Here is a 22,809-nt window from a genome sequence, read left to right as displayed (position 1 = left end):
AAAGCGATCTTTGCCAACAGATGGTGCTTGATCGAGAAAGGCATGGTGCAGGCGACAGTAATGAGAGAAGTGAATGGTTGGAGGCAACTTAGGTGTTGCCGGTGTGTGGAGCTACAAAGAGGGAAGACAAAGAGATGTGTGAAACCTCAAAGCTTTTCTTCATTTCACATCCATTTATTGAAGACTTATTGATGGTAACTATTTCACGGACTAAGAGTGTGCAACTTTTAAAAACTATAGACACGAGACATGTCAGAAACTCAAAAATTAAACTAAAAGTACATATTGGTATAAATCAAATGGACCAAAATTATAATTTGCTTTTAAAATAATGGATTTATTTATAATTAAAAATATACCAAATTAAAAATTAAAAATAAATAAATAAATGAAAAGGAGGGACCGGTAAACCAACTTCGATGCTATTTCTGAGGATCGAGTTTCACTACGCAAACTCCCACAATTCCACAAATATCAAGGACAATTAAGTCATTTTACTTTACCCAAACTTCTGGGCCCAATCTTCCAATCACATGATTCTTTGCGCTTTTGAGATTCTTTTCTGATTTTCTTTTTCTTTCTTAAAATGTTTTTTCAGGGCAAAATTCCAACTTCTCAATTCTCATAGCTAGATTTGCAACAATTCAATATTTTCCACCTCCTTTTTCTTCATAAGTCCATTTTTATTTCAGGAGTTTTTCCTTCTTTTACGTTAAACCTTCTTCCGAAAGCACCTTATGGTCCTTATCATCTTCCCCACCCTTCCTCTCTTTGATGCCATTTTTTTATGCCATTTTAGATTTTTATCGTCGAGGTTCTTAAATTCGACACTCTAAAGAACATATTTTGAGCTCATCAGAGAGAGAAAGGTGTAGGAAATGGAAGCACTCATACAAACAAAAGGCCTTCTATCCCTCCCTTCAAATCCCAAATCCAAATCCCTCTTCAATCGACCACAACAGGGTCTCCGACAACGATTCAATCTTTCAAATTCTTTAAAACCCAAATCCCCAAATGGGTTTTCTCTAAATCTCAATACTTTTACAAAATTCAACGCCTTTGTAACAATTACCCCTCAAAACTGCAGAACTTTTCACGTCTGCAAGGCTTCCGCCGCCGCCCTCCCCGGCGGCGATGATGTGGAATCGCCGAAGTTTATGGGTGTCGAAGTTCTGACCCTGAAAAAGATCGTGCCTTTAGGGTTAATGTTCTTCTGTATACTTTTTAATTACACAATTCTTAGGGACACCAAAGATGTTTTAGTAGTAACAGCCCAGGGTTCAAGTGCTGAAATCATTCCCTTTTTGAAAACTTGGGTTAATTTGCCTATGGCGATTGGGTTTATGCTGTTATACACAAAATTGTCTAACGTGTTGTCAAAGAAGGCTCTTTTTTACACTGTGATTCTTCCTTTTATTGCTTTCTTTGGGGCTTTTGGGTTTGTTTTTTATCCTCTTAGTGGCTATTTTCATCCAACAGCTCTTGCTGATCGACTTCTTGAATTCTTGGGTCCTCGGTTTCTTGGACCTCTTGCGATTCTGAGGATATGGAGCTTCTGTTTGTTCTATGTCATGGCGGAGCTATGGGGGAGTGTGGTGGTTTCCGTTCTCTTCTGGGGTTTCGCTAATCAGGTAATTTGCTTATTCATCAAATCTTGTTCATTTCCAATTTATTATTATCGTTTTTTTGGTTGTTGGATTGCATAAGGTTACCCGCCTTTTTTAGTATAATTTTGGTAATGTTTTATTAAATTTGCTTATTCATCAAATCTTATTCAATTTCTTTTTATATATTTATGCCTTTTTTTTTGTAATAAATTTGTTTTTAAATGTTTTTTAAACTTAGTTTCTTTTAAGATTTTTTGTTTTGTTAAAATAAGTGGGGGCTAAAAGTTGTATAAAACGCATAATTATGAAAAAAAAAAAAAAAAACTAATTTCATACAAACGAATTTATAGAAGGCTAAGGTGTAAAAAACGTTATAAACGAGTAATTTATAAGGAAATAAGAAAGTAAAAAAATATGTAAAAGTAAGGTTGTACAAAAAAAAAAAAACTTGGGACGGACTTTTATAATTGTTTGAAAAAAAATCATAATATAAAAAAAAAATCTTTGACCAATACTGGAAAAAGAGTGGGTAATATGTAAAACATGTTATAGGAGGTCATATTGACCAATTCAGGACAATATTCATAATTTGATTATCTTTTGATATAATAAGATGTGTATATTTGTATTTTTCTAACATTTCCAATATTTCGTTTATCTTATACGATGTTAATCCATTTTTGTATGATTGTGTAAGTTTTCGTGAAAACGTAATGTATTTCGATATATTATATTATGTTTAGAATTAAAAAGAATATTTCCAAGTATATTTTTCTAATATCCTTATATTTAATTTTTTTTTTATATAGATTTGAATTTTTGTTATAATAGTTTTATAAATTATATTATTACACAACTGTAATAAAATTAATTATGAGCTAATAACAAAAATACCAAAATAGGATTGTATCAACAAAAGGACTACTAATGTCACATATAAGGCAAGATAGCCAACTAATTTGCAATCTGGATTTTGCAAATTATGAAATAACTTCATCAATTTATTTTTGCAAAAAGCAAAAGTATTGTGATTTGCAATATGTTTCACCCCGAAAAACAAAAGTATTGTGATTTTATTTTTGCAAAAAGCACCCTATTTTGCGTAGACACAAAAAAAAAAAAAGTTTTCTTTTTGTGGTGGAGACCGGTTATAGGAAAGTAATTTTACAGTTTGTATATCGCAAAAAATAGTAGTTATTTGGAAGATTTTATATGCCATTGTACAACCAAAAATCTATATATCATATTTACTCTAAAATAAATTTCAAAAAATATCATACTTTCCAAAAAAAATTACATTTTACAATAAATCTGAATATTTAGTTTTAGTAATGACCTATTGTATCCTTCATAAATTCCCCAACATTCATTGAATGATTGAACTTCAAAAAATCTCATCTAAGAGGAAGTTGACTAGATTATTTTTGGAACTAAACCAAAAGCGTTCAATGTATTTATGAACTATCTCAAAACAATCTAAGTAATCAAAATTACGTATGTAACTCTTTTGCTTTGAATTTTGGCATCTTTAAGTCCTACTAAAAAATAATGACCTAAATATCCGGTGAATCCAATCTTTTCTCAAATCAATCCTTAAAATTGATCACTTGTCAAACTCTTAACTGATTCAACAACAATTCAATTTTAAACCCACTTTACAATTTTCTCCCTCGTACCCAAAACCTTAGCAAAATCGTTCACATTATATGCATATACCTCATACAAAGAAGAACCATCATTCTTTTTCCAAAAATCACTTCAATCAACTTTCTTTTATATGGAGATTTTCATGGTTATTATCATTCATTGTCACATTTACATTAAACTTGTGAAAACGCAGATAACTACAGTAGACGAAGCCAAGAAATTCTATCCACTATTTGGGCTCGGAGCAAATGTGGCTCTAATCTTCTCTGGTCGCACAGTTAAATACTTCTCGAACATGAGAAAACACTTGGGTCCAGGAGTCGATGGGTGGGCGATTTCTTTGAAATATATGATGAGCATCGTCGTGCTTATGGGGTTTGCAATTTGTGGTCTTTATTGGTGGGTCAATACTTATGTTCCACTTCCTACACGTAGCAAGAAGAAAAAGGTAACGAAAAGGGTTTATTAATTTTATTCTAGTTTTTAATGAATCTTGAAAACGAACACCCGTTAATTAATTTGCTTGATTTTGTATTTTTGCAGGAAAAACCCAACATGACAACAATGGAGAGTTTGAAGTTCTTGGCGTCTTCACCTTACATTAGGGATCTTGCGACGTTGGTTGTAGCATATGGTATAAGCATTAATCTTGTTGAAGTTACATGGAAATCCAAGCTCAAAGCTCAGGTATATATATATATATTTAAAAGATTTAATCACAAAAATCACCAAAAATGGAATGATATATCATAAAATTACCACGTTTTCCACATTTATTTTGTGAAAGAATATTAAGAAATATCTGTCTTTTTTTTCTTCGTTGAAACTAGCAAACTTAAGTATTTATTTGGAATGTTAATAAAATTAGGTTCACGTGTTTGCTTTCATGTTCATGTAGCAATATTGTTGCCCCAGTCGTTTATAGTATTTAAAAGAAACACACTTATGCGAAAAAAAAAAAATCTTCGAATTTGACTTTATATTTCCACGAAATAACATTATTTTCTTGAAAATTGATGTCACTTTTGCTAAATATCATGTTAGGAAAAACAATTTCACTAATCAATTAACAAACACTTTCTTCCCGATGGTTATTTGGTGATAAATGTTGAAAAAAAACCTGACCATTTTTATTTTTGTGATATGGCCTTATGTGTTTGATAATTTTTGTGATCAACTCTATTTAAAATCATTAAAATAGTTTATTAGAAGAGACTATTTGTTATAAATGTGAAATCATTCGTTTAATTTGTTCTTGAACTTGTTCTGATCTTTCAGTTTCCTAGTCCGAATGAATACTCTTCTTTCATGGGTGATTTCTCAACTGCAACTGGAATAACAACGTTCACGATGATGTTGTTAAGTCAATGGATTTTCAACAAATATGGATGGGGTGTTGCAGCTAAAATCACGCCCACTGTTTTGCTGCTAACTGGAATTGGATTCTTTTCTTTGATTTTGTTCGGCGATCCACTTGGACCAGGTCTTATGAAGTTTGGAATCACTCCGCTTTTAGCAGCTGTCTACGTGGGTGCCATGCAAAACATATTTAGCAAAAGCGCCAAATATAGTCTCTTTGATCCATGCAAAGAAATGGCCTATATTCCTTTGGATGAGGACACCAAGGTTCGATCTATAGCTTCCTAGTGCTATTTATGATGGTTATAATGAAAAGGGTATTTACATCTTTTTATATAGATGAGGTCACGAGAGATTGAGAGCTAGTCTCTGTCCCACCTTATTGTGTACGACAATGGCCCATTGACAACCGTACCATTTCTAGTTAATGGATGCCAAATGCAATACAACTGGACTAGAAAAACTTTTTAGGACTATATATGAGAGATTGAGACTGTCCCCTTGTGTATAACAATGGCATACACTGTCCCGTTGATATCATTCGTTGTTCAATTTCATATGTCATATGTCTTCGGTCTTGGGTCCATTTTAATTCATGTGAAACACAGTACAACTTGTTATGCCATGAACTAACAACTCTTGGAATCTTTGTGTCAGGTTAAAGGTAAGGCGGCGATTGATGTGGTGTGTAATCCATTAGGGAAATCTGGGGGTGCATTGATCCAACAATTCATGATTTTGACCTTTGGATCACTTGCAAACTCGACCCCATATCTTGGTGGGATACTACTAATGATTGTTTTAGCATGGTTAGGAGCAGCAAAGTCATTAGACACACAATTCACTGCTTTGAGACGAGAGGAAGAGATTGAGAAAGAGATGGAGAGGAGTGCGGTTAAAATTCCGGTAGTGTCTTCGAATGAGGATGAAAATAAATCTCTCGACAGTTCACCAGAAACATCATTTCCTCGTGAATCGTGATGAATGAAAAAGGTGTTAGGATTATCAATAGGGGTGGGGGTGTGTGTGTGTGTGGGGGGGGGGGGGGGGGGGGTTATAGCATTTGATCTTTGATTGATATGATGTTTGTTTTAGTATTGTTCATCTAAATCAACGTACAAAAAACATTGGTTTCATGGAATTTGATGTTACGCTATTGTTTTTGTTATTTTTAGATATAGATTGCTTAACAGTTAAGATCGACCGTTCATTAATTTGAAATATAATTTAGAATAAATTACTAAAATTGTCTTTATGGTTTGATCAAAATTGTGTCTTTGGTCCCCCTTTTATCTTTTACAAAGACCGTCCTCATTGTATGATTTTATTGCATTTTCGTCTGTATTCGACATGAAAATGACTATATTTCCCTCTCTAATTTATATTTTTACTTATTTTTATTATTAGTTTTATATTTCTTAATAAATAAAATACGAGTTTACACCCCTTCCCCCTCAACTTTTAAAAATTTTTTTTGGTCCCACACCTACCCCATTTGTCTTCTCACGTGTTCAACCATGTTTCACTATACAGACCATTCACCACCAATACCATGACTTTACTCACTCCCTAACTCTCACCCCCTAACTCATCATCGCCATATATGGTGAGACCAGAACGTCGGTGAACACCACACGCCATCACCCGCCATCCCATACCCACCTCCATCATCTCTTCCCGTAAACCGGTAAACCCTCATAAGTAATCTAACACTCAACATCACTGTGCTTTTCTCTGTTGTCGTCGATTTGGTTTCTCCGGTGATTGCTCCCTTTATCTCCTCTGGTTTTGTTCAACATATGCTCCTTCGTTGCCTCCGCCAGATCTGAACACTATCACCAACATCCTTTCCTCTCGCAACTGAATCTTAGCCCACCACCTCTCCGCCGCTGGCAACCTTTCTTTTCGTCGGAAAATGTCGTCGCAAACACTCTTACTCCTTGGAGGCTTTGATGAATGATCGTTTTTTTCTTTCCGAAACAAAAAACCACATATTCAAATCTTATCCGGAATAGTAAAAGGGAAATGCATGATATATTTGTGTTTGATTTTGGTCATTTTTTGTCTGATTGGTGTCCGGCTATGACAATGGTGGTGGTGGTCTATGCTAGTTGTGATAGCTGTGGTGTGGAGTGAAATATTTTAGAGTTGATTAATCGGTGGATGTCAGAGTGTACTAATGGTGGTTAGTGGAGGTGAAGGGGTGGGTAGGTGGCGACAGGTGGTCACGAGGAGTGGTGGTTTCTAGTGGCTGGTGGGTTGCTAATGGTAGTAGGTGATGGTTGGCATTGAGAGGTTGTGGTGATGGTAGGACCTATTAAATTAGTATATTTTTTAATTAATAAATAATAAAAAATGAGAAAAATTATACAAAAGGCATTATAGTTTTCATTTTTTTGTTTACGATAGACCAACAATACAACAAAATCAAATAGAAAGATGGGGCTAGTGCAAAATAAAAGATAGGGACTAAAAGTTCAATTTTAACTAACCCACAGAGACGATTTAGTATTTTATTCTAAAATTTAACATATTTATTGTAACATCCTATTCCATGTCATTTCTTATTTTAGGGTTGTGGGCCGGAAGTCGATTGTGTAAAGGCTTTGGGCCTTAAGGAGGTAAATTTTAGACCTTTTAGAAGGAGGTAATGATGGTTAAGAGATTTAACCATTGAATTGTGTATTGGGCCGAAGGGTAGAAAGGGAAGAGTCATAGGTCGGGTTCTTGCATGAAATATGAATTTTTGTTTAAGAAGTTTTTAGTCTAAAATATTTAGATAATATTGTGGGGATCTTCAATACCTTTCCATGTATATAAAGAATGCCAACATCAGAGTTGACACGAAGAAGTTGAAATAGTTTGAAAGTATGTTGATTTTAGGAATAACGGTAGTACGTCGGGCGTACCAGCATATTGAAGACACACATTTAAGAGTGTACGTTGGGCATACCATTTGGTACGCTTGGCGTGCACAACCAGATCCCAAATCCTAATTTCGTGGTTTTGAGCCCTATTTAAGGTCCTTAACTTTCCCAAACCCTTTCCATTCTCAGCCTCCATCTTCCCAACGTCCTCCCTTGAAACCTAACCCTAATTTGAGCCTTGTAAGCCAAAGAGTGTTCTTTTTGGTACGTTTGAAGGAAGAAGAAGGTGGTGATCGAGCTTGGAAGCTTGAAGCAACTTTGGATCTAGAAGTTCTCCTCCATCATTCATCTCTAGAAGGTATAAAGTTAGAAGATTTATGATTGTTTCCTTGTATTTAGTTGAAGGTGTTAAATTTATGTCCAGGTGTATATGTGAGTGTTGGGTCCTAAAAAGTAGATATTGCTCTTGTTCATCCATTCATGTATGTGCTATGAAGCTTAGAATCTTTTGATAATTTAGGGTTTTGGATTTGGACCCTTCGTAGACATGAAAAATCATAAAGTTGGAAAATTTATGACTTAGGATGTTAATTTGGACATGGAACTGAGCTCTGGGCAAAAGGAATTAAGAGATAATGTGACATCCCTAAATTCACGATCATTTTAAAAATTTTATTTATGGTTATTTGAAAATCAGAGTATCCTTTTTAAAGAATAATATTGTGAAATTTGTTGCCAGAAAACATGATAAATTTATTATCAAAACATTTATGAAGAAATGTATTTTTTGTTTATATTAAAACTTTGCGATGTCATCATCAATACAGAAACATAATCATAAACAAACCTTACATCTCCTTTAATCTCTTAGTTTAATGTAGCTTCGTATTGTGACATCCCCAAAATCTCGTCCAGAAAAGACTGGTTTCATTTATGCTATTTAAACATTTTCAGAGTAAATCCTTTTTATTTTTAAAAGAGATGTAGAATTTGTTCCCAAAAACAAAACATGATAAAATAGATTTTTATCAAAACATTTCATAAAGAAATATAATTTCATTTCATAATAAAAAATCGGGATGTCATGTTCCGATACAAACCATAAAGCATAAACGATAACATTACAAGTCATTCAACAAATATATACATATACAGACTTGTAAACAAAACAACTTGATGATTCATCCATCTTATGCCCTTGCGCCACTTCCTGTAATACAAATAAACTGAGTGGGTCGGGCTTGGGGGCCTGGTGAGCATATAAGGTTTTCAACCCACAATAAATAATTATTTTTAATTCAACAATCAACAATAACCGGATTACCCATTCCCGTTATCCTCACTTTACGTCCCTAAAAAAACATCTATTATAAGGAACCTAATTTAGGATTTTCATCGGGGCGAACATTACTGCAGAGGGGCTTCCTCAACAATAAGTATCCTAAAGGCAACCATGTGGGGGATAGAGTACACCGGTGAACACATCGTTCACAACACCTACAAGTTATGAGCCTGCTACATTCCACAAGACTGTCTAGAATAGTCTGTGGTCGTCATCCATACTCTGCTGAATGACTAGAATAACATCAACAACGAGGCCTCTCATCAATTTATTTCATTGCACACCAACTGTCTACCCATGTTCTACCCAACATATTAGTAGATAAAAATATACATGTTTTATACATAATTTTTAAAAGAAAAAATGTTTAGCATGCTCTTTCAATACTCCATCCAAATAGCAAGTAATACGCAAACGCATAACAAGAAATTTCAAGGAGAGTCATATAAGTCTGTGTTAGAAGGTAATAATAATACCCTCACACAACCCGTATTCTTAAATACATTCAACGATTACTTGTATAATATCGTGTATTGAAAGGGACTATACACTAACTTGATCAGAAGATGATCGGGCAGCACTACGGCTTGCAGAAGTAGTGTTTCTCTGTAGATCTGGAAGATCTTTACAAAAACCGGGCTCCTCGCGGGCAGGAATTCGGCTCAGAAATCTCATTTCTCGGGATCCTCGGGGCTTTGGAACTTGCTTTGGGTCTCGGGAATGATACCGGGGCTTTGGGATATAATTGGCACGTAAATCGAGGCAAAAAACTAAAGAGAAGAAAGAGTTTGAACAAGAGAAACCGGCAGGTCTTGCATTCTATTTATAGGCTGTTGGGCCTGGGATTACGCTGGGCGTACGCTTCGGATAAGCTTTGGTATGTGTGCCACGATCTTCAAAAATTCATAACTTTCGCATACGAGCTCCGTTTTCGACATTCTTTATATCCACGTGTAGGTGAGATTATGCTCTACAACTTTTGTTTAGACTCCGTCAGCTAATTTTGACTTTATTTTTTATTGTTTATTTTTAGTAGGCCGTGATAGAAAAACTTCGTTAGAAATTCATAACTTCTTCGTCTGACGTCCGTTTTCGTCTGTATTTTCACCAATGCACTACTATCAACGAGATCTTCGATTCTCGTTTAGAAAGTTTTGGCTAAAATTCGCTCGATCTTCATTCGAACTTTTGGGCTGTCTACTGCTAAGCTGAAACTTCGAAAAATCATAACTTCCTCACACGAAGTCAGATTTAGGCGTTCTTTTTATGCACGCTCTTGGTTCAACATTATCTATGTCTTTCGTGTTGATCACTAAGGCTAAATATCACTCCTTCATAAATTCACTATTTACGTCACGCTGTGCCACACCAGCTTTGTCGCGAAACTTTGACATGCCGTAACTTCTTTGTTATAACGCGGATTTCAATATTCTTTATATTTTCGGAAACCTCGTCTCAACCACTACATCTTTGTGCATCAATATCTGGCTTATATAACATTTCATTTTTTCGCTTATTTTTATTCTTGATTAAATCAAATCACATAATTAAGCATATAAGTATAAAACACATAATTCTCAATTAATACATTTTTATTACTTCAAATTGGGTTACAAAGGTTGACCTAGACTATTACATTGCTAAAAATGGAAAGCCCAGATATCGACTCATCAACAAACAAATGCAAATATCAACTCATCATGTCACTCTCCGTCTCCCAGGTGAGATTTGGCCCATTCGCGTGTTTCCAACGGACAAGCACTAACTCGATCATCTTATGTCGCAACTTCTTAGTCTTTCGATCAGCGATTGCCTCTGGATCTTCAATCAACCTTTTTTTCTCATCGATTCTTAACTCCGAAAGTGGAATAATGTCGGGAACTTCTCCCGTGAACTTCCTCAAATTACACACATGAAAAGTTTTATGAATTCCATTAAGTTCTTTTGGTAGTTCGAGCTTTTAAGCTTGGTTCCCAATCCTTTGAAGAACTTTAAACAGTCCAATAAACCTTGGACTTAGTTTTCCCCCTTTACCAAATCTTATAAGTCCCTTCCACTGCGAGAATTTAAGCAAAACCGAATCTCCAACTTCAAAAGTCATCGGTCTTCGCTTTTTGTCAACATAGCTCTTTTGACGATCCTGAGCTGCTAACATTCTCTCCCTAATTATTTTCAACTTTTCAGCAGTTTGATGGACTATCTCTGGTCCCATAAACTGCTTTTCCCCAGCCTCAAGCCAACAAGACGGCGTACGACACTTCTATCCGTACAAAGCTTGATAAGGTGCCATCTTAATGCTCGAGTGGAAACTATTATTATAGGAAAATTCTACCAATGGTACATGTTCATCCCAGTTACCTTGGAATTCTAAGGTACATGCTCTTAGCATATCTTCAAGTGTTTGTATCGTCCATTCAATCTGACCATCAGTTTGTGGATGGTAAGCTGTACTTAAATGCAACTTGGTACCCATTTCCTCTTGTAGACTTTTCCAAAACCTTGAGGTGGAACGGCTATCACGATCCTGTTGGGTTATGAGCATTCTAACACTCCTAAGTGTACATGCAACCCTAAATACCTTGGATCTATGTTTTCTCTATTATACATGCAAATATGAACATCCAAGGTATTATCCTAATCTAGCATACAAAACTATCAATATAACAAGATAGAATACATACCTTTTTGATGTAGAATGTCTTCATGAAGCTTGAGTGCCTAGTGCCCCAAGTGTGACACCTCAAATGGTTCACACAACACCAAATACACTTGGAATAACTTGAGAGAATTCTACACTTCATGAAATCGGCTAGCCCTCTCTAGAGTAATACTAGTCGCCGATTTTGTCAAGAATAATATCTTTATATAGTGTTACAATTAGGGCAAACCCTAATTGTCATGACTTTCCATTTCCTTGGATCCATGGGTTCAAATACACCATGGAGCATCATATGGGTTTTGGCCCAACTAGATAATCCATAGAGCATTAGCCCACTATACAAGTATGGATGATTTACACAATCAACCCATATATTTAATTAGTCTTCTTTTGATCACTTAATTAATCCTAGATTAATTGTTGATCAATACTAATTAAATAATCTTATTATTCTTATTATTAATATACTAGAACTTATAATATATTAATAACCATAAGTGTCTTATTTCTCTCATTTTAGTCTATCCAAGTGCATGATACCATGCAACCCAAATGGACCATGCCGGGTCGGGTCAAGTCTTACCAATTATAGTTATGGACTTAGACATTAATCCAACAGTCTCCCACTTGGATAAGTCTAAAACTATTATTGCGTATGACTTCAGGAACCAACTGGCAATCGTAGCTCTCAAAAGCTTCTGTCGAACTCTGACCTTGTCGATAAACGCTGACCTTTGTCAATGACTTGTCCATTAGATAAGGGTGTTGGATTAATGTCTAAGTCCATAACTATGATTGGTAAGACTTGACCCGACCCGGCATGGTCCATTTGGGTTGCATGGCATCATGCACTTGGATAGACTATAATGAGAGAAATAAGACACTTATGGTTATTAATATATTATAAGTTCTAGTATGTTAATAATAAGAATAATAAGATTATTTAATTAGTATTGATCAAGAATTAATCTAGGATTAATTAAGTGATCAAAAGAAGACTAATTAAATATATGGGTTGATTGTGTAAATCATCCATACTTGTATAGTGGGCTAATACTCCATGGATTATCTAGTTGGGCCAAAACCCATATGATGCTCCATGGTGTATTTGAACCCATGGATCCAAGGAAATGGAAAGTCATGACAATTAGGGTTTGCCCTAATTGTAACACTATATAAAGATATTATTCTTGAAAAAATCGGCGACTAGTATTACTCTAGAGAGGGCTAGCCGATTTCATGAAGTGTAGAATTCTCTCAAGTTATTCCAAGTGTATTTGGTGTTGTGTGAACCATTTGAGGTGTCACACTTGGGGCACTAGGCACTCAAGCTTCATGAAGACATTCTACATCAAAGAGGTATGTATTCTATCTTGAAATATTGATAGTTTTGTATGCTAGATTAGGATAATACCTTGGATGTTCATATTTGCATGTATAATAGAGAAAACATAGATCCAAGGTATTTAGGGTTGCATGTACACTTAGGAGTGTTAGAATGCTCATAACCCAACAGTGGTATCAGAGCCTAGGCTTGTTTTCTTGTTATACTTTCAAATGGAGCCGAAAAATCGAGTTTTGATGCTGTCAGCCCAGCAGACTCGCCGAGTCCATGAAGGGACTCGATGAGTCCAAGGCAAAATGCATCCAACTCGCTGAGTTTTGTTCATGCACTCGACGAGTTGGACCCCAAACAGCATATTTTCGAGGTTTTTGGCTACAATGGACTAGGAACATTACCCTAAGTTGTTTTTGAACTTATAAACTTGTTTTTAATGTGGTAATGTTCATGCTAATCCATATTCAAAGATAATTGTCACTAGATTAATAAAAAAAAGTTTGATTTGAATTATCTTGTTCTTATGAGTTGCTTAGATTAATAGAAAAGTTGAGTGAAAAAGTTGTTTTCAATCCAAATTAATCTAAGAGTTGATTCTAAAATGTGTTTTTGTAACTTGTCCTCAAGTTATATGAAAAGTCACATTTAAGTTTCATAAAACTCATAAAAGTTGGCAAAGGTTACAAAAATGAAGAGTCTAGTTCTAATTAATTGGAGTTATGACTCCATAATTTGTCCTCAAGTTATGTAGGACCAAGAGTCTCTTCATTAAAAAAATAAAAAAAAATAATGTAACCTTAATTAATTCCATAAGTTATAAAAAATAAAGAAAAGTTAATTCTTTTATTAGTTTAAAGTCTTCCATAACTTGTCCTCAAGTTATGGAACTTGAAGAGTTTTTGGATTAAAACTACTTTAAATACATAAGTTATGGAATTAATTAGTTTTGAATAGTTTCAAAACTTTCCCTCAAGTTTTGGAATTTGTAAAGTTTTCTCTTATGAATACTTTAATTCCAAGTTAGCCCTTAGAATTTTAAAAGTTAAAATTCAACCCTTATACTTTATAATATTATAAGTTAATAATATATATATATATATATATATATATATATATATATATATATATATATATATATATATATATATATATATATATATATATATGTATAAGAGTAAAGTCGGTCTTACCGCTAGTACGCCTCATTCACGAAGCCGGTCTATAAGGTGGGTATAAGGTTGTTGCCTATAAAATGGCAACTTAATGGGTGTCCACTCTCACCCACCGCTTGCTTGACTGGTGGAGGGTCGTTAGCCGAACGGGTTTGACAGGACTATAATTCTCCCTTCATAAAAAGTATTAATGATAAATACTAAGTAACTAAACTCTTAATAATACCCAATCTTAGTTACTTAGGAAAATGTGAATAAGGTGCTAATCCATGAAATTACACTTTGCACTTTGTTTAAGTCGGTTGGTGGAGCGTGTGTGGTTAACCGGCACACTAACTCGTATTTAACAAGGTAGGCAAAGGGTAACTTAATGTTTATCATAGTATCGATGGAGCGTGTGTGGTTAACCGGCACATCGATTGAGGGGTAAACACTTAAGGGTACCAAGTAATTTGCATGGTTACTTCACACCTTGTTTTGTGATCCTCGGCATCCCAGTCACAAAACCTGAAGGGCACACTCGAGATTGAAACATGCCATTGAACAGTTCAATGAATCTCAAAAGATCTAGGAGTTTCAAAACCAATTAAAACCTAACAATACATTTCGTTTATCTTGGTGGAAATTGGTGAATCGTCATTCACCTACCTTCAAATATTTTATAGCTTGGATTACGGCATACCTCTTCTAAGTTATAAAATAGTTTGTTGGGTCCTAGCCTTAATATTTCATATTGGGTGTCATATTAAGGACTTTAAGATCAACTATCTTGAATATCTCCCAAAACATGTCTGGTTTAGACATTTATGATCTTCCCAAATCTCTTGAAACAAGCTTTCCTAAATGAGGATGATGTCCCATGGAAATCATACCTCTTTCACCTCCTCCGATTATTCTTCCTAACCCACAAGTTCTTGAATAGTTTAAGGTCAGTCAAGCCCTATTGGCAAGGCAAGGTCTAGGTGTGATCACATCTTGGAGATGTAGTCACATATTGACAAGTCGGGAGAGTTGGGTGTCAAAGTTTTGAGAAAGTTGTAGGTTTAACTACTTTCTAAGTCACATAGTGAGTTCTTTTGGAACACCTATGAAACAGACTATGACAAGACCCTTAATGATCTTATCTATTTGCTAAGATCAACTTCCTTAAAACTTGATGGACATTGACAATAGTGACACAGGAAATCCAGAAAAGCATTCTCTTCCCAATGGAAAGGGATCGACCATAGTCAACTAGGTTGATTAAATGGTCAAGAGAAAAGCTAAAGTCTGTGATAGTCCTGTGTACCATTATCAAAGGGTCCATATGTTTATATTGCCAAAGAAAGGGCCATTAGTTGCGAAGCTGCCAAATTTACCTAAGGATGTTAAAGTCAATAAGTTTGACTCTACTTCAGGTAAAGTCTACTATCTAACTCTGTTAAGTTTCTATTCTGAGATTCCTTATACATGATGTGACTGGGTCACATGGTAATGTTTTAAGAATCAAAGAAAAAGTAAACGAACTTAAAGAAAGAATATGTTGAATCTGATCTCATAGATGGATTTCTATCGCGTAGTTTGAAGATCGGATTGTTGAGCTACTTCTTAGGAGTTATGAGGTATTGCTTAGGAATAGGTAACAACAAGTTTTCATATGGATTGTAAGGATAAGTTTTTCCGCATAGTTTTAAAATAAAAAGAATTTTTTTTTGATTTTATTTATTTTAAAATATCCTTACAATGGCATTTGAGGAAAAATTGTTGCTTATATGATTCCATTAATAGCAAGAGTGGAAATATGAAATTGATTCTTTCATTTGTGGTAATGTCTAGATTTACCAAATAAGGAAAGATTCTCATCATCCAAAGTCTCAATTGGATCGGGACTTGGAATCATGCAAGTTGTATAGCATGATGAATGAGAACTTTCAAGTATTGGAAAAATTAAGACTAATTACTTGTTCACATGGATGTGTGAGTCAAGTAATGGACTAAGGGATCGAGTACATAGTCATGTGCACTGATTAAGTCCACCACAAAAGATATAAGGGTATTCGTCATAGTTTACTAAAGCTCAGTAAATATGATTATACTTACAAGCTTAAGTGTAACTCTGAGACATTGGAAAAGGTTCCAATGCATGGCAGAGCGAATAAGAAGAATCAAATTAGGCAGAAGGATAAAAGTTTCTCAAATCTGAAAAGATGGGAGAGTACTTTAGTATCAGTTTTGTGATCATCTTAATGATTAAGAAACCATATCAAAATTAGTTCTCTAAGGAAGTCTTAATGCATTCTTATGACTAAGAAGAAGGGATCTTGAATTGTTGAAATGGTTAAATCAAGAAGATGAGTCATACTTCGTTCCAATACAAGTCTTAGAGTCATACTCCAAGATTGTAATTTGAGTGACATGTCTTTAAGAAGGTTTAAAACACGTGTCAAATGTAAGAGTAAAAGTGTCCTACTCTTGTTCATTTGAAGTTGGTAAGTTGTGATGTTTTGGATAAAACAAAGACCAACTTAGGCCAATTGTGTGAAGTGTTTGTCTTGATTGATTTCCGCACTATCTCTTGGATGTTTGACAACGGAGTCTTATAGGTCAAGAGGACAGTGGGAGTCTTAAAGGTCTTGAAAGTCTCAAGAACTAATCAAGAATAAAGCCTAAAGTCCTTCACTAGCACACGACTTCAGGTTTATAACCTATCGTGTTGGCATATCTGTGCCCATTCAAGTTAAAGTTGGCTTTGCATATGAATTCTTAGAGTTCTCAGTTTGTTGCACAACAACTTGGAAGTAATGGCAGGCCCTTGAGCTGCCAGGTGGCAAGAAATTAAGAATGAGTTCAGTCCATATGAGTTTGGATTTGTCATTATCCTTGTCTTGTGACTATGGTTATGACAATTCACATGGATAAGAACACATACACCATTAAATCTAAGTGTCATAAGGTTTCTCTCCGATTCATGAAAATGATGGTGAGGAAACACTTTCACTAAGTAGATTTTAGTTAGATAGCAATTGTGATATTTGCATTCTCAAAGTCGTTAGTGGAGCGTGTGTGGTTTACCGGCACACTAACCTGGACTTGTGAGAAGTGGCAAAAAGGTCTAACCATTATGATTATGACATCCCTCTTCATAATTGTTTAGAGACACAAGTGCGCTATCTAAGGGAAGGTGTATGATTTTGATAAAGTTTTATCAAAACAATCTAGTATCAGAAATCTGAACTTTGGTAAGAAAGTCAGCTGATTTCTGAGTACATGTCAAAGCTAGTGGGAGCATAAGTGTTGTGCTAATAATTATGATAATTATTGCAAGTTAGCAATGTTAATTATAGAAAACAAAAGGTTTCAATTGGGAAAAAGTTGTTTTGCTATAATTAAGGGAGAGGAAATTATACTTCATCTCAAATCTATAAGCTTTGATCGTGAGGTTTTAATCATTTAGTCAAGGAAATATATATGAATTTCATGTTGGAATTGCTCAACATAAGGAAATTCTGTATATGGGTCCATTATTTGCGTTCTTAAATTCGATTATGATTACGGCATCCTTTTTCATAATCTGAATTATGAGAACTTGGCAAATAGAAATGGAAATGTTATAGCAAAAGACTGGTTTAGTCTTTATGTGAGACATCATGAATCGTGTCCCATATGCTTCGGATATAGGATCGATTACATGTGCTATAGTTATCCGTTCTAAAAGTTTCCAAATGCCTGGGGCATTAAGAAGGGAAAAAGGTTTAGAACTGTATATGACTAAAAGGATTAAACAATTGTCAAGGACAATTGGAAGTATAGTGATAATTCTGGAAGGACCATATTGACATAATCTGTAAGGAGGCAACTCTTGTTCAGAAGTGATAGTCAAAATGAATCTGGAAATGTTTCAAAGTTAGAATTTTCAATCTGTGTAAGATTAAGGAAACTTAATGCAAGAAGGATGTTTCCAAGGAGCCGATCTCCTTTGGAATGCTCTGTAATGGTTGTTGTCAAGACTTTATGACTTTGTGCATAACCATTACAAGAGGATCAATGCATATAAGTTTAGAATCTAACAGATTTCAGTAAATGGCATGAATTTGGAATTTTTGCATTTGCAGTAAGGATTTGGGAGTATGAAAAGAGAATCATTGAAGTTATGTTCAATTGATCTAGTTCAAAAAGTAAAGATCATAGACAAACATAGTACGCATACTTGGTGTGTGGCATGATTAGTGTTTAGAAAAACATATTGTACATGCTTGGAGCATGGGACAACTATTGTTTTAAATTCAAGAATAAAGTTGATAGCTGAAACAGTATACAATGAATAATGTGTAATCATATGGTGATAAATAAAAGGTGTTTTATTTATGTTAATAGGTTTTGATACCATATTGGATTCAATTATTATTGTGTTTCACTTTGCATGTTTTGACTTCCCGAATAAACTGGGTTATCCTTCCGGAATGACTAAGTTATTCAAACCATCCACAGTCGGTCATATATTGGAAGTAGATATGAATTAAGACTGTCATGGGTTGGCTTGTAGAGGTCTAAGGTGTTGGACAAAGGGCTACAACACTCATGAGTGCTCATAAGTTCTGAGTATTGGATTCAACCCGCGCTCATTGGAATCACTTCATGGATTTTATCACGAGTGATCATGAGACGATAATATCTTATATTCTTCAAACCTAGAGATATGAGTTGTTACTATGAGTTGATAGTACATTGATTGCACGAAACCACATTTGGTAACTCGGTGCTATAAAACGTGCCTTTGTGTATGATTCAATAAGTAGTAGAACAAGCCATATGAGTCGAAGTATATCCATTCCTTTTACCTTCGGGATAAAAGCGATATCTGTGGGCCCCTCGGTGATTTGATGATGGCAAATGGAAGTGCTCGGCCGGGCCAGGACTGATTTGATTTGTTCAATTAGTCAGTCGTCATAAATCGGAAATCGGGAAACAACAAATGAACAGAGAGAATGATTATAATCCATGTCTCAGTCCATATGATATCTAGAATGGAGGAATATATGATCCCTTATCTAATGGACAAGTCATTGACAAAGGTCAGCGTTTATCGACAAGGTCAGAGTTCGACAGAAGCTTTTGAGAGCTACGATTGCCAGTTGGTTCCTGAAGTCATACGCAATAATAGTTTTAGACTTATCCAAGTGGGAGACTGTTGGATTAATGTCTAAGTCCATAACTATAATTGGTAAGACTTGACCCGACCCGGCATGGTCCATTTGGGTTGCATGGCATCATGCACTTGGATAGACTATAATGAGAGAAATAAGACACTTATGGTTATTAATATATTATAAGTTCTAGTATGTTAATAATAAGAATAATAAGATTATTTAATTAGTATTGATCAAGAATTAATCTAGGATTAATTAAGTGATCAAAAGAAGACTAATTAAATATATGGGTTGATTGTGTAAATCATCCATACTTGTATAGTGGGCTAATGCTCCATGGATTATCTAGTTGGGCCAAAACCCATATGATGCTCCATGGATGCTCCATGGTGTATTTGAACCCATGGATCCACGGAAATGGAAAGTCATGACAATTAGGGTTTGCCCTAATTGTAACACTATATAAAGATATTATTCTTGACAAAATTGGCACTAGTATTATTCTAGAGAGGGCTAGCCGATTTTCATGAAGTGTAGAATTCTCTAAGTTATTCCAAGTGTTTATGGTGTTGTGTGAACCATTTGAGGTGTCACACTTAGGGCACTAGGCACTCAAGCTTCATGAAGACAAGCACTATCAAAGAGTTATGTATTCTATCTTGTTATATTGATAGTTTTGTATGCTAGATTAGGATAATACCTTGGATATTCATATTTGCATGTATAATAGAGAAAACATAGATCCAAGGTATTTAGGGTTGCATGTACACTTAGGAGTGTTAGAATGCTCATAACCCAACAAAGGGATCATATATTCCTCCATTCTAGATATCATATGGACTGAGACATGGATTATAATCATTCTCTCTGTCCATTTGTTGTTTCCCGATTCCCGATTTATGATGACCGACTAATTGAACAAATCAAATCAGTCCTTGCCCGGCCGAGCACTTCAATTTGTCATCATCAAATCATCGAGGGGCCCATAGATATCGCTTTTATCCCGAAGGTAAAAGGAATGGATAAACTTCGACTCATATGGCTTGTTCTACTACTTGTTGAATCATACACAAAGACACGTTTTATAGCACCGAGTTACCAAATGCGGTTTCGTGCAATCAATGTACTATTAACTCATAGTAACAACTCATATCTCTAGGTTTGAAGAATATAAGATATTATCGTCTCATGATCACTCGTGATAAAATCCATGAAGTAATTCCAATGAGCGCGGGTTGAATCCAATACTCAGAACTGAGCACTCATGAGTGTTGTATCCCTTTGTCCAACACCTTAGACCTCTACAAGCCAACCCATGACAGTCTTAATTCATATCTACTTCCAACATATGACCGACTGTGGATGGTTTGAATAACTTAGTCATTCCGGAAGAATAACCTAGTTTATTCGGGAAGTCAAAACATGCAAAGTGAAACACAATAATAATTGAATCCAATATGGTATCAAAACCTATGAACATAAATAAAACACTTTTTATTTATCACCATATGATTACACATTATTCATTGTATACTGTTTCAGCTATCAACTTTATTCTTGAATTTAAAACAATAGTTGTCCCATGCTCCAAGCATGTACACTATGTTTTTCTAAACACTAGTCATGACACACACGAAGTATGCATACTATGTTTGTCTATGATCTTTACTTTGTGAACTAGATCAATTGAACATAACTTCAATGATTCTCTTTTCACACTCCCAAATCCTTACTGCAAATGCAAGAATTCCAAATTCATGTCATTTACCGAAATCTGTTAGATTCTAAACTTATATGCATTGATACTCTTGTAACGATTATGCACAAATTCACAAAGACTTGGCAACAATCATTACAGAGTATTCCAAAGGAGATCAACTCCTTGGAAACATCCTTCTTGCATTAATATTCCTAATCTTAAACAGATTGAAAATTCTAACCTTGAAACATTTCCAGATTCCATTTTGACTATCACTTCTGAACAAGAGTTGCCTCCTTACAGATTATGTCAATATGGTCCTTCCAGAATTATCACTATACTTCCAACTGTCCTTGAGCAACCAATCTTTGGTAAACCTTAGATTGTCCTCGACAATTGTTTAATCCTTTTAGTCATATCCAGTTCTAAACCTTTTCCCTTCTTAATGCCCCATGCATTTGGAAAATTTTAGAAAGGATGAATATAGCACATGTAATCGATCCTATATCCGAAGCATATGGGACACGATTCATGATGTCTCACATAAAGACTAAACCAGTCTTTTGCTATAATATTTCCATTTCTATTTGCCAAGTTCTCATAATTCAGATTATGAAAAGGGATGCCGTAATCATAATCGAATTTTAGAACGCAAATAATGGACTCATATACAAAATTTCCTTATGTTGAGCCATTCCAGCATGAAATTCATATATATATATATATCCTTGACTAAATGATTAACACCTCACGATCTAAGCTTATAGATTTGAGATGAAGTATAATTTCCTCTCCCTTAATTATAGCAAAACAACTCTTTCCCAATTGAAACCTTTTGTTTTCTATAATTAACATTGCTAACTTGCAATACTTATCATAATTATCATGCTCCCACTAACATGATGATTATTAGCATAACAATTATGCTCCCACTAGCTTTGACATGTACTCAGAAATCAACTGACTTTCTTACCAAAGTTCAGATTTCTAATACTAGATTGTTTTGATAGAACTTTATCAAAATCATACACCTTCCCTTAGATAGCACACTTGTGTGTCTAAACAATTATGAAGAGGGATGCCGTAATCATAATGGTTAGACCTTTTTGCCACTTCTCACAAGTCCAGGTTAGTGTGCCGGTAAACCACACACGCTCCACTAACGACTTTGAGAATGCAAATATCACAACTGCTATCTAACTAAAATCTACTTAGTGAAAGTGTTTTCTCACCATCATTTTCATGAATCAGAGAGAAACCTTATGACACTTAGATTTAATGATGTATGTGTTCTTATCCATGTGAATTATCAAAACCATAGTCACAAGACAAGGATAATGACAAATACAAACTCATATGGACTGAAATCAATCTTAACTTCTTGCCACCTGGTAGCTCAAGGGCCTGCCATTGCTTCCAAGTTGTTGTGTAACCAATTGAGAACTCTAAGAACTCATATGCAAAGCCAACTTTGATTGGAATGGGCACAGAATATGTCAACACGATAGGATATAAACCTTAAGTCGTGTGCTAGTGAAGAACTTTAGGTTCTATTCTTGATTAGTTCTTGAGAATTTCAAGACCTTTAAGACTCCCACTGTCCTCTTGACCTATAAGACTCCCTTGTCAAACATCCAAGAGATAGTGTGGATTCTAACCAAGACAAACACTTCACACAATTGGCCGAAGTTGGTCTTTGTTTTATCCAAAACATCACAACTTACCAATTTCAAATGTACAAGAGTAGAAACCTTTTACTCTTACATTTGACACGTGTTTTAAACCTTCTTAAAGACATGTCACTCAAATTACAATCTTGGAGTATGACTCTATGACTTGTATTGGAACGAAGTATGACTCATCTTCTTGATTTAACCATTTCAACAATTCAAGTTCCTATTCTTAGTCATAAGAATGCACTAAGATTTCCTTAGAGAACTAATTGTGCTATGGTTTCTTAATCATTAAGATGATCACAAAAACTGAAACTAA

At 34.9% G+C, this 22,809-nt stretch overlaps 1 protein-coding gene across 1 annotated transcript; it reads left to right on the top strand.

Annotated features, from left to right (window-relative positions):
- Positions 1 to 602: 602 nt before the first annotated feature.
- NTT1 (nucleotide transporter 1) lies at positions 603 to 5,644 on the top strand. The gene is made up of 5 exons (XM_078991507.1): positions 603 to 1,631; positions 3,448 to 3,702; positions 3,798 to 3,941; positions 4,533 to 4,880; positions 5,271 to 5,644. Exons 1-5 carry the CDS (start codon positions 879 to 881, stop codon positions 5,592 to 5,594), a joined length of 1,824 nt encoding a protein of 607 aa, XP_078847633.1. The 5' UTR covers positions 603 to 878; the 3' UTR covers positions 5,595 to 5,644.
- The last annotated feature ends 17,165 nt before the right edge of the window (positions 5,645 to 22,809 follow it).

This window comes from Lactuca saligna, chromosome 4 (assembly GCF_052625555.1).
Source record: "Lactuca saligna cultivar CGN05327 chromosome 4, ASM5262555v1, whole genome shotgun sequence".
Lineage (NCBI taxonomy): Eukaryota > Viridiplantae > Streptophyta > Magnoliopsida > Asterales > Asteraceae > Lactuca > Lactuca saligna.
This window is presented reverse-complemented; position numbering and strand designations above follow the sequence as displayed.